This window comes from Podarcis gaigeae (genome assembly GCF_964106915.1).
Source record: "Podarcis gaigeae genome assembly, chromosome: Z".
Taxonomy (NCBI): domain Eukaryota; kingdom Metazoa; phylum Chordata; class Lepidosauria; order Squamata; family Lacertidae; genus Podarcis; species Podarcis gaigeae.
In genome coordinates, this window is record NC_139691.1 from 8,906,606 (window position 1) to 8,919,127 (window position 12,522).

Consider the following 12,522-nt stretch of genomic DNA (forward strand, 5'->3'; position numbering starts at 1 on the left):
TGCTAGATTTCTGTGTGTAGGACAGGAATGGGGAACTGGATCTGGTGAGCGGGCTGGATTCTTACCTCTCAACCATCTCCCTCTCCCACAACAGTGGAGACTGGTCTATTAGGGGGAATGAAGCACTGCCCCACCAACCTCAGTCTGCTCTCAGCCATCTTCCACCTGCCTGCCTTCTTAGATACCACCAGTCATGGGGATGGCACTGAATGTCAGGTTCCTCCTCCTCCATCTTGGTGTTGCCCTTTGTAGAGCTCAGCAGGGAGCCTAGAATCAGTCAGGTCCACCTCTCATTGGCTCTGGATCACCTCACCTCTGACTCCAGCTGCCATTGGTCTCCCCACACTGTTGTTCTCCCTGCCTTCCACCCTACCAGAACTAATGGGCACCACCTTCCACTGCCCTGTTGGCCAAATCTGGAAGGTGGGCCACTTACCCATCAATCACCTGTTGTCACAATGACATCAGGTGTCCCGTTTTCCTTTGCCCGCACAGTTTGGCATTAAAGAATGCAGGCAAAGGTACAGCAATTTATAAGTTCCTGTGATCATAGTGGCGCATGCAAACCCCACTTTTTAACCCAGCTGCTGATTAGGTAGATGGTGCACTGATGACCAGCAATTTGGATGGCTTCAAAAGAGGATTAGACAGGTTCATGGATGATAACGCTAGCAGTGGTTCCTAGCCACAATGACTGTGCTCTCCCACCACTGTTGGAGACAGTAGACCTCTGAACACCAGTTGCTTAGAATCACATGGGAAGGACTGTGGTGCTCAGGCCCTGCTTGCAGGTTTTGCACAGGCATATGTATGGCGAATGTGAGCACAGGATCCTGGACTAGATGGGCCACAGGCCTGATCTAGCAACCAGGATCTTCTTAGCAAAGCCCCCTCCCCCTTTTATGAGGGGGGGGGAGAGTCTGTTTAAAGGAGAGTAGGAATCATTATGGGTTTTTTTTTTGTTTTTTTAAAGATACACCCCCCACACACACACACACAAGCACTTTTGGTTCCAGGTTCCTGTTTGTGTCAGTGAGTCAGGCAGCCTGGCCTCTGCTTGAGCAGGAATGTGAGAATATGAGAACGTGCCTAAAAGATGAGCAGCTCAGGGTTGCAACAGGTTTCCCCCCACCCACCCCTTTCCTGTATCTTAAGAGCTGCGTCTTTTCAAACCACAGCCCAGCAGAAGCAACCACCACGGCAGCTACTCAGAAAGAGGAAGGAAGATGTGGGACATTAATTAAAAGAAGTCTTAAGAACATGAATGGCTTTAAAATAGGGTTGGAGAAATTCAAGTCTTTTCAGTGGCTAGTCTCCATGATGGTTGTGCTTGTTCCTCCGTGGTCAGTTGCTAGAAATCACAGGAGGGGAGAGTGCTGCTGTGCAGGTTTCCCACAACAAAAAAGATTCCTTCCGGTAGCACCTTAAAGACCAACTAGATCAGTTCTTGGTATGAGCTTTCGTGTGCACGCACACTTCTTCAGATACACATATATATGAATGGCCACTGTGAAAACAGGATGCTGAAATAGATGACCTTTGGCCTGATCCAGCAGACTCTTATATTATTATGCTATGTTCTTAATAGAAGAAATATCTCTGCTGGATTAGACCAATGGATGATATAATCAGCATTCTGCTTCCAGAAGTCCCAATGTTTCTGAGAAGGCCACTGGCAGGGCAACTCTCCTTTCTAGTTGTCATTGTTTTGTCTTTGGGTAAAGCACCACAGGATTTGGAGGCTCTATTTGGCTTTCATGCAGAAAACTAGTTAGGGATGAGGGATAAAATTGTTTGGCTTGCATTATCTTATCTTAATTTGACCTTCCCAAACCAACATGCAAAGGTAGAATTGTGGCTATCTTTCAAACTTCTCACTCCTCCAAATTTTGCAATGCAATTCCCCAGCTAAAAAATGCATGCAGAAAGGTGTATTTTAGAGGGAAGTGTGTTCACCAATGCCTTTATTAGTCAATATGACAAACAAGTGTGCATTCTATATGGAGAAATTGCTTGCAGAAAATGTGTATGAGGCAAAATTGCATCCAAAAATATGTAAAATAGATGCATTTATTACCCTGATCTCTAAGCAAAATAGTGACTTAACAAAGACTAAAAATTACAGATATATTTCTTTATTGAACTATGATTATAAACTATTTGCTACAATTTTAGCTAACAGACTAAAAAGGACATTGACTGAGTCAGTCCACCGAGACCAAGCTGGTTTTTTACCAGGCCATCAAATGAAGGACAAAATAAGAAACGTAATTAATCTAATAGAGTATTTGGAAGTAAGAAATGAAAAGCAGACCACACTAATCTTTTTAGATGCAGAGAAAGCCTTTGATAATATTTCATGGTCATTCATGATTAAGGTATTAGAGAAAATGGAATAGGTAATCCTTTCCTTTCTGTTGGGGATAATTAAGACTGAAATCTCCAGGTGTTGGAAAAGGTTATTTATGTATGTAACAACAGTGGCTCGTGTTTTGTTAGCCCCAAAATGGATAATGAGCAAGGTCACAGCCAAAGAAGATTGGCAACTTGCAGACTTAACATATAGAATAAGAGAACAAGAGGAACTTACATTTAAAGAAGATTGGAAAATGTTTATTGAATATATGGAAAATAATTGTGTACCGCTGAAAACACTGGCAGTATTAATATAAATTCAACAGTGTAAATAAGTTTTGATGGATGTGATAATGGAAGACCAATTGGTATAGTTTTTGTAAAATATGCAGGGATATAAGATATGCAAAGTGAACCATGGAAAGAGAAGAAGGGAAGTCATTGACATCTTAAATATGTAAAATGTTTATCGGAAATTGTAAAATAGACAATTTAATAAAAATCATATTGAAAACCAAAAAAAACCCCAAAATGAGTAAGATAGGAGAAATAGGAAAATGTACATATTTGCTTTTAAATAAATTGCAATAATTGCAAACTGAACTGGAGATGGGGTAAACTGAAGATTGAAAAATGAGAGAAACCAAAACTGACAGCCATGTCTATTCCTGTTGCTGATAGCTGTTGATGGATCTAACATCTCCATGAATTTAACAAATCCCTTTTTAAACCTCTTTCAAAAGTGACTGCCATCAGTATTCTGGCTCAGATGTAGAGGACACCACCAGTAAATTCTCACCCAGCCTTGTGGCTCAGTATACAGGGGCATTTAGACAAATAGTGAAGCTTAAAGTGAGTCAGACCATTGGTCCAGGCAGCTCAGTGCTGGCTACACTGACTGGCAGCAGCTCTCCAGGGTTTCAGACAGAGCCTCTCCCTCCTCTACCTGGAGGTACAGGAGATTGACCTTGGGACCTTCTGCATGCACAGCAGATGCTCTACCACTGCGTTACAGTCTCTCCCCAAAAGGAAAAGGCTTCTTTGGAAACTAGATAATAACTGAATGTGCATGAGAGGTATAGTAGAATGGATTTCCAGGTCTGTGGTTCACAGAGGGGTATGTGGGAGGAGTTTGAGAGAGAGGCATACTGCACAGATGGCAAGGATTAATGAAATCCAGCTTTAGTCCCTGCCAACTGAAAATAAGTGAGCAAGGGTGATGGAGAGAGGAGATAAGGGATTTTCCTCAGCCCCCAGAGCTGTTTGTGAATGGGTAATCAGAGATGAGCTCATATGGCCTTCCTGAGCAATTTTATTTTGACTCTGGCAACATCAGAAGTTGCTTTCTATCAGATAAGGCTATTTGTTTATCTAGCGAAGTATTGTCTAATGGCAATGGCTCTCCAGCTTTTAAGGAAGGGCTGTAGCTCAGGGGAGGGGAGTGGGTAGAGCATCTGCATTGTATGTGGAAGGTACCTGGTTCAATCTCCAGCATCTTCAGTTAGGGCTGTGAAAGACTCTGCTGCCTGAAACCCTGGAGAGCCTTCCAGTCAGTGTAGACAGTACTGGGCTCAAGCAATGAAGAGCCTGTTTTCCATAGCTTTCTGACTGATCCTTTTTAACTGGAGATGTCACTGATTAAAACGGGGGTCTTCTTCATGTGCTCTAAAAGCAGTGCTACAGTCTGGAATGTACTCTGTACATGTTCAGAGGAACTGTATCAGTTCTTCAAATAACCACTGGCATTTAAATAGAGAAAACCACCCCACACCTGATTTCCACCTCTTGATTAAGTCAGGGCAATGGACATCAATGCTATGACCACTCATTGTCCAGCCTTGGTAGGCAAAGTGAGTCCCAGGGCCTGAAGGTACTTCATGGGGAAGAGGCCATCTGCAGTTCAGGTGGAGCTCCATGCAAATCTAGCACCTCTTCATAGCTCTTCCCCTATGACTCCCCTCCTCATCCTTCCCAGCACCCCTGTGTTTCAAAATCATATTTGGATTGAATAACCCCATGGATTTCTTCTGCTTCTCAGGTGCGGCTGTACTATGACCATCCAAAACCCAGCCATGGGGTCCAAATGGGGACTGTGTCTCAAGCTTCCAAGGTCATAACCTTCAGCATCCCTCAGGCCAGGACAGCTGAGGTCACAGGGAGCTCTAGCTCAGCACCGGATGCTGCTTGGAATGAAGGTAAGGTCTGATAAATCTGTGCACCATCCTTTGGAAGAAATAACATTTGTAGGAAGTTCACTTTAGGACAAACAGTAAGGTTTGGATGAATATTGGCTAGATCTCTGATGCTGCTAGCTAAATATGATCCTATCCCCCCAAGCCCAGCCTCTATCCCAAACTACAATCATTTGATGAACTTGCTTAGATCAGTGGTGAGTAATGTAAAGGTAAAGGATCCCTGGACGGTTAAGTCCAGTCAAAGGTGACTATGGTGGTGTGGCGTTCATCTCACTTCAGACCGAGAGAGCCGGTGTTTGTCCACAGACAGCTTTCCGGGTCATGCGGCCAGCATGACTAAACTGCTTCTGGCACAATGGAACACCATGACAGAAGCCAGAGTGCTCGGAAACGCCATTTACCCTCCTGCCACAGCAGTACCTATTTATCTACTTGCACTGTTATGCTTTAGAACTGCTAGGTAGACAGGAGCTGGGACAGAGCAATGGGTGAGTTCCAATGGCTCTCTAGTCGTTGTCCGATTCCAGTTCCTAACAGCCCGAGCAAGAAGGGCAAGTGTTTGGAATGAAGGGAGTTTTAGCCCAACAATATGTAGAAAGCATCATGTTGGCTACCCCTGCTCTACCTTAGCTGAGCCAGCAGACTAGCAGGCCCTTGATACTGAGGTGTGCAAGGCCCAAGCTCCAGGTCCCTGATACGGTTCTCAGAACTATTCCTAGGCCACATCCCTCACCTGATCTGTGCCTTCCTTGAGTGTTTTTGTCTGGCTGGAATGTATTCTTCAACCCTGACAGTACTTTTTGGGTAGAGGATAGTGGTGGAGCCCCATGAGTGTGCATAGAAACTAACCTACCGCACAAAGGTAATTTTACTGTTTACTGACACGCACTATTCCACCCACCTTTGCCACTGACCCCTCCTATCACTAGTATGTGGCCCCCACAAGGTGTTCCAGAAGGGAATGTGGCCCTTGGGCTCAAAAAGATTCCTCATCCCTGTCTTAGATGCCCAAGCAGCCCTATGTACCTTGGGATCCTTCATATATTTTATCTTGGCTGGTTTTTTGTTGCTTTCTCACTAGCCTTGAAGACAATCTCCTTTCTCAATATGTCAGTTCCTGTAGACTACTAATAAATTCATTCTTGTGAGTGTGAATCCTGCTGTAGCCAAAACACAAGATGAGGTTAGAGTGAGGTTTTGGTGTAGCCAAAACACAAGAGTGCGGTTAGTAGCAGTCTTATGGGAACTCCAAGCTTTGCAGAAGTGCACAAAGGAGAACAAACTTTATTCAAATAAGAAAAGGGGGGTGCACACCCAACAGTGCAATAAGAAGTGAGCATGCTCAGTATCCACAAAATGTCGACTGAATTGTGTGGGTGGGAGAAATATAAAAGCAGGAAAGAAAGTAATGGATTGGAGTAGTCTGGAAGAGAACATGGCTAGCTAGACTGTCTCCTCCCCGCCTTCCCCATTCCTTAAGCAACTCTGATGGGTAAGATCTTGCTAGATTCGTTTATCTCAGTGCATAAAAGTTTTTGTCTCCTTAAATTGCAGGATTTTCTGGCCCTCAAGCAGCCTCCTTTCCTCTTCCCAACTCCATGGATTTGGGCAATCCAGCAGCAGATGGCTTCACCTCCACACAAACACCTTTTGCAGGAGATCACTTGACACAGCTGTTGGCTTCCCAAGCTAGCAAATTCCAGACTCAGGCAAGTTCACAGCTTAGAGCCAGCAAACTGTTTTGAAGTGCATGCCTGTGTGTGACTATTTGCTTCCCTATGAATCTTTGTGCAAGCAATGCACACAATTCAGTGCTATTTTTCTAGAAAAAGAGGTGCCGGAACTCACCATGAACGCCTCTCTTATTCTCGTATAGTGGCAATGGCACCCACCTAAGAGGAGCCGGAACTGAGTTCCGACAAGTTCCAGCTGAAATAACCCTGCACACACCCATCCAATTCAGTGTTTTAGAACTGTAGCCTCTCTTAAATAACAGTCCCCTTTAGCTACTGTTTCAAAACTGATATGCACACACACTCTCAGTTTCATCTGCTCACCATCCATGAAGAACAACGGAATCCCACTTAAGAGAGGGAGGAGAGTTGGATTCTTATTGTGGCATTGGTTTGTTGTGCTTGTTTGGTTGCTAATTGGTGATGGGATCCAATTAGCCTTGTTTCTTTAGTTAGCACAGTTGATGACATGTAAAAGGAAGGGAGAAAGTGAGTGCTGTTAGGGAATAATGAGCTTACTACAGGTGTTGTTATGAGTTGGGAAGGTATCTTCACAGGTTGTTTTTCACCCAGTTTGTTGGTGCCAAGACCAGCTGGTGGTTTTTGCACTTTGTAAGGTAAAGGTAAAGAGACCCCTGACCATTTGGTCTAGTCGGGACCGACTCTGGGGTTGCGGCGCTCATCTCGCTTTATTGGCCAAGGGAGCCGGCGTACAGCTTCCAGGTCATGTGGCCAGCATGACTAAGCTGCTTCTGGAGAACCAGAGCAGCGCACAGAAACGCCGTTTGCACTTTGTAGAGCTGTGCAGTAAATCACCATATCGTTGAAGAGCCGCACACAGAAATGCCGCTTACCTTCCTGTTATCTATTTATCTACTTGCACCCGGGGGTGCTTTCGAACTGCTAGGTAGGCAGGCGCTGGGACCGAGCAACGGGAGCACACCCCGCCGCGGGGATTTGAACCACCGACCATGCGATCGGCAAGTCCTAGGCGCTGAGGTTTTACCCACAGTGCCACCTGTGTCCCCTCTTTCCACTTAGAGCTGAGCTAATTATGCAGAACCTGCTAACTATTAAAAACAAAAGCAAAATTGTGACAAAGCATATTAATCCAGTTCAGTTGCACAAGCATACATTTCAGTTTGCAACTGAATCCTCACGAAATACTAACAGTATGGAGGTGACTTTATGTTTTCACCTAGGGCAGGGGTCAGCAAACTTTTTCAGCAGGGGGCCAGTCCCCTGTCCCTCAGACCTTGTGGGGGGGCAGACTATATTTGGGGGGGGGGAATGATGCAAGAGCCCCACGAGCCCCACTGGCTGCTTACAAGTGGCAGGGGCTGGCAGCGGCAGAGGGATGATGAGCGGTGCACGAAAGGGCTCTGGAGAGAGGCTGCTTAAAATGGCGGCCACTCGGGTGCTGATGCTGCTGGCACCCACAAAGCCAAGCCCCCTTCCTCCTTCTGGGAAGAAGCCAGGAGGAGGGAGGGAGACAACAACAACGACGACACCATGTGAGGGAGAGGGAAAGAACATGTGCGCTGGCGATCCACACAGCGATACCCAGACCATCCACGGGCCGGATCCAGAAGGCAATTGGGCCTGATCTGGCCCGCGGGCCTTATTTTGCCTACCCATGACCTAGAGGCTTTGGGGAACAGGCCTAAGTATGGCACAGGTACTGGAGGAGATTAAGTTGATTAAGGAAGGTGGAGGAATCACCCAAATGAAGATTGTATAGCAAAAGAACAGTGCCAGCCCACCTCAAGGTGGCATTTCTGGCTCTTAAGCAGGATATGATGAAATGTTCTGAATGCTCTTATTTAGGTGGAAAATTTGGAGGAGCTAATTCGAACAAGGAAGTTGCCACTTCAAGACCAGCTAAAGGTACCACGATCATTTTCTCGAATTAATGTTGCATCTTTTTCTTTTTTAAATGTGATTTGTATTAAAGTTTTTCATAATACGTAAAATAAAAGGTAAAGGTACCCCTGCCCGTACGGGCCAGTCTTGACAGACTCTGGGGTTGTGCGCCCATCTCACTCAAGAGGCCAGGGGCCAGCGCTGTCCGGAGACACTTCCGGGTCACGTGGCCAGCGTGATATCGCTGCTCTGGCGAGCCAGAGCCGCACACGGAAACGCCGTTTACCTTCCCGCTGGTAAGCGGTCCCTATTTATCTACTTGCACCCGGAGGTGCTTTCGAACTGCTAGGTTGGCAGGCGCTGGGACCGAGCAGCGGGAGCGCACCCCGCCGCAGGGATTCGAACCGCCGACCTTTCGATCGGCAAGTCCTAGGCGCTGAGGCTTTAACCCACAGCGCCACCTGCGTCCCTCAAATACGTAAAATAGTGGTTACCAAAAAACAAATGGAATAAGTGGAATACAGAGTCCTTTCTTAGTAGGTCATTCTTAGCCCTTACCACCCATAGAGCACAGTAGCTCCTCCCAGTTCTCACCTGGGATCTTATCTTTCTCTTCCCAGCCTCTTACCCTGGGAGACCAACATTTCCCTGTTTCTCACCCAGGGTCCTCCAACAACCATTTACTACCCCCATGAGTGTACAATCTCTGGACCTTAATTAAAGTCCCTGACATGGGACTTCAAAGAGAACCAACAAAAGAAAGAAAAGGAACAATAAGAAGAAAGGAGAGAGAGATAGAGAGAGGGAGATCGATAAAATAAAAAAGACAAACAAACAAAAGAAAAAGAAAAAATAGAGAAAGATTTTAAAAACTTCTGATTTTCCATCTACCGCTTACATAAAAAAAAGAAAAATATATATGATTATTTAAGACATTCAGTTTATGCCTACACCTATCTTCTTCACCTTGAAATTGCAGAAATGGTAACAAGTTGTTTGCAATATGATCAGCTCTAATGAGGCATTCGAATTGAATAAGAGGAACGGTTTTGAGATCCAAACCTCTCAATTAGAAAGATACCTGCTAGATCAGAGGTAGTTAACCTTGTTATACCTACTGCCCACTGATGCATCTTTCTTGATGGTAAAATTTCCTTACCCTCCACCAGTGCTTGATGGAATCAGGATTCAGCTTGTGCTGTAGAACCCCCTACTGCCCACCTATAATCCTGAAACGCCCCCTGGTGGGCAGTTGGGACCAGGTTGACTAACCCTGTGCTAGACAATAACAATAAATTACTGTCCAAAATGTGAGCTTCAGATGAAGGGTGGTACATGAGTGGTGGTGGTGATGTAAATAAATAAATTTCCAGGGTGCTGAGAGATGTAAATAAATAAATTTCCAGGGTGCTGAGAGCTGTTAAAGGTAAAGGGACCCCCTGACCATTAGGTCCAGTCGTGGCTGACTCTGGGGTTTCGGTGCACATCTTGCTTTATTGGCCGAGGGAGCCAGCGTACAGCTTCCAGGTCATGTGGCCAGCATGACTAAGCCGCTTCTAGCGAACCAGAGCAGCGCACCAAAACGCCGTTTACCTTCCCACCTATTTATCTACTTGCACTTTGACGTGCTTTCGAACTGCTATTTTGGCAGGATCAGGGACCGAGCAACGGGAGCTCACCCCGTCGCAGGGATTTGAACCGCCGACCTTCTGATCAACAAGTCCTAGGCTCTGTGGTTTAACCCACAGCGCCACCCGCGTCCCTGAGCTGAGAGCTGTTAGGAAACCCCTATTTCTCTCACAAAGCTACACTTTCAAGAGTGGTTTAACAATCCCACTTTGCAGGAAACTTTGGAAAGTGTAGCTCTCTGAGTGGCATAAGTTGTTTTTCAGAAGGTCAACATCTGTCTGTCCTGGGAGAATGCCTGAAATAATTTACTACAAGGTGATTTTTGTTGGTTCCATCATCAATGAAACTAGAAACTTATCCGTATTGCTGCATTGCTAGAGTGCCATTTCCCATCATAAGGATACAGTTAGAGGCAACACAGCTGTGGTACTCGGGAGTCAACAAGTCACTCAAAATCCCCTGCCTCTTTCAACCTTGCTTTCCATTGTAGGGGTTCGCAAGACTAAAGGAAGCCCAGGATGCCTTGGAGCAGACATATCTACAGGCTCGAGATGAATACAGGCAGTTGCAGAACCATCAAGAGCCTGCAGGGGCGCTAGGAGACTTTGATTCTGACCGGTATGTATATAAAGTGGTACCTTGCCTTGGTACTCAAATGCCTTGGTTCTCAAATGCCTTGGTTCTCAAACGCCGAAAAATCAGAAGTAAGTATTCCAGTTTTCTAACATGTTTCAGAAGCCGAACATCCAATGCGGCTGTTGGCTATTGTTTCCAGGGCACCTGGACCAATCAGAAGCTGCGCCTTGGTTTTCGGACATTTTGGAAGTTAAATGGACTTCCAGAATGGATTACATTTGGTGCTTTTGTTTTTGCTATTTATTTTGCGTTTTTCTTTTTGAGACTTTTACGGTTAATTTGTTTTTGTGACTATGTGGAACCCAGTTCAGCTACTGACTGATTGATTGTGTGACTGTGGAAATGGATAAAAGCCCCCCCATCCAAACAGAGATATATATATATATATATATATATATATATATATATATATATATATTACTGTCTTATTTATTTTATAGTACAGTACATTGATAATTGCTTTCATTTTATGGCTCAATTGTCTCATTAGATAGTAAAATTTATGTTAAATTGCTGTTTTAGGGGTTGTTTTTAAAAGTCTGGAACAGATTACAGTGGTACCTCAGGTTACAGATGCTTCAGGTTACAGACTCTGCTAACCCAGAAATAGTACCTCAGGTTAAGAACTTTGTTTCTGGATGAGAACAGAAATCGTGCTAAAGTGGTACCTCAGGTTAAGAACAATTTCAGGTTAAGAACAGACCTCCAAAATGAATTAAGTTCTGAACACAAGGTACCACTTTAATCCATTTTGCATTACTTTCTATGGGAAAGCGCGTCTTGGTTTTGGAACACTTTGGTCTTGGAACGGACTTCCGGAACGGATTAAGTTTGAGAACCAAGGTACCATTGTATTGCACAAGTTGATTGAGCAAGGATTTCAGGCATGGACTCTCTCCTAGCCCTACCTGGAGTTGATGGGGATTGAACCTGAGGCCGTCTTCATACAGTCCTGGGTTGGATAGGAAAAGTGGGAACTAAATATGAGGAGAAGACAGTGTGCTGACAGACTTTTGGAAGAGACCCCTTGGGAGCTGTTGCCAGTCAATTTAGAGCCGGGGTAGCCAAGGCAGCATTACCCAAAGGTGGTTGTTGGACTACAAGCCCCATCGTTTTTGAATACTGGCCATGCTACTGCATGGGGTAGATGGGAGTTGTAGTCCAGCAACACCCGGAGAGCATCACTTTGCCTACCCGTGATACAGGAAGTACTAAGCTTTATAGAGCAATAGCCTGACTTCTGTACTCCTATTCCCTGAGCTATATTGCTGTCCTAGCTTCTCTCATCTTTGCTAACTCATTTTAACACTTTCCAGAGCAGTGGAAGGACAGATATTCCAACTGGAGATGCGCTTGGAGGAGATGAAGGAAAGGATTGACCAGGCAATGTGGGACCAGCCAGTTGCACAGAGCAGCGTTGAGGCGCCTGATTCATCTCCTGCCCGTTTTCCAGTTCAGGCATCCGAGTCGCAGATGAGGTCGCCGACTCCATCTCTTCAAGCCCCAGTCCCGGCTGTCTGCACTCCATACCCTGAGGTCACATTCAATTACTTCAAGGTTTTCCCAAGCGAGAAATGGCATATCTAAAGGATATTTTGATGGATAGATAGATTTGATTATATTTCTATGCTGCTTTTCATTCAGAGCTATCCCAAAGTGGATTACAAGCAATTGAGCAATAACATGATAGAACATCATAGAATATCACAAACACAGGATAAATCATATGGAATAATTAACAAATCATCAGTGAAGCAATTAGTCTATAAAACACTGTTAACAAGGCAACAACTAAGAAATAAGCTAAACATCACAATTAAAGTGAAAGTAATATTCGAGATGGGACGTGGGTGGCACTGTGGGTTAAACCACAGAGCCTAGGGCTTGCCGATCAGAAGGTCGACGGTTCGAATCTCCACGACGGGGTGAGCTCCCGTTGCTCGGTCCCTGCTCCTGCCAACCTAGCAGTTTGAAAGCACGTCAAATTGCAAGTAGATAAATAGGTACTCCTCTGGTGGGAAGGTAAACAGTGCTTTGTGTGCTGCTCTGGTTCGTCAGATGCAGCTTAGTCATGCTGGCCACATGACTTGGAAGCTGTACACCAGCTCCCT

At 45.1% G+C, this 12,522-nt stretch overlaps 1 protein-coding gene across 4 annotated transcripts in view; it reads left to right on the top strand.

Moving 5' to 3' along the window:
* The window catches only part of AKNA (AT-hook transcription factor), a 67,715-nt gene that overhangs the window by 27,492 nt on the left and 27,701 nt on the right, over nt 1-12,522 (top strand). For all 4 annotated transcript variants that reach the window (XM_083721594.1, XM_083721597.1, XM_083721595.1 and 1 more), the window contains exons 5-9: nt 4,394-4,550; nt 6,105-6,259; nt 8,111-8,170; nt 10,266-10,393; nt 11,728-11,947. In XM_083721594.1, coding sequence (XP_083577720.1) covers nt 4,394-4,550; nt 6,105-6,259; nt 8,111-8,170; nt 10,266-10,393; nt 11,728-11,947 — 720 coding nt within the window. The remainder of the gene's footprint in view (nt 1-4,393; nt 4,551-6,104; nt 6,260-8,110; nt 8,171-10,265; nt 10,394-11,727; nt 11,948-12,522) is intronic.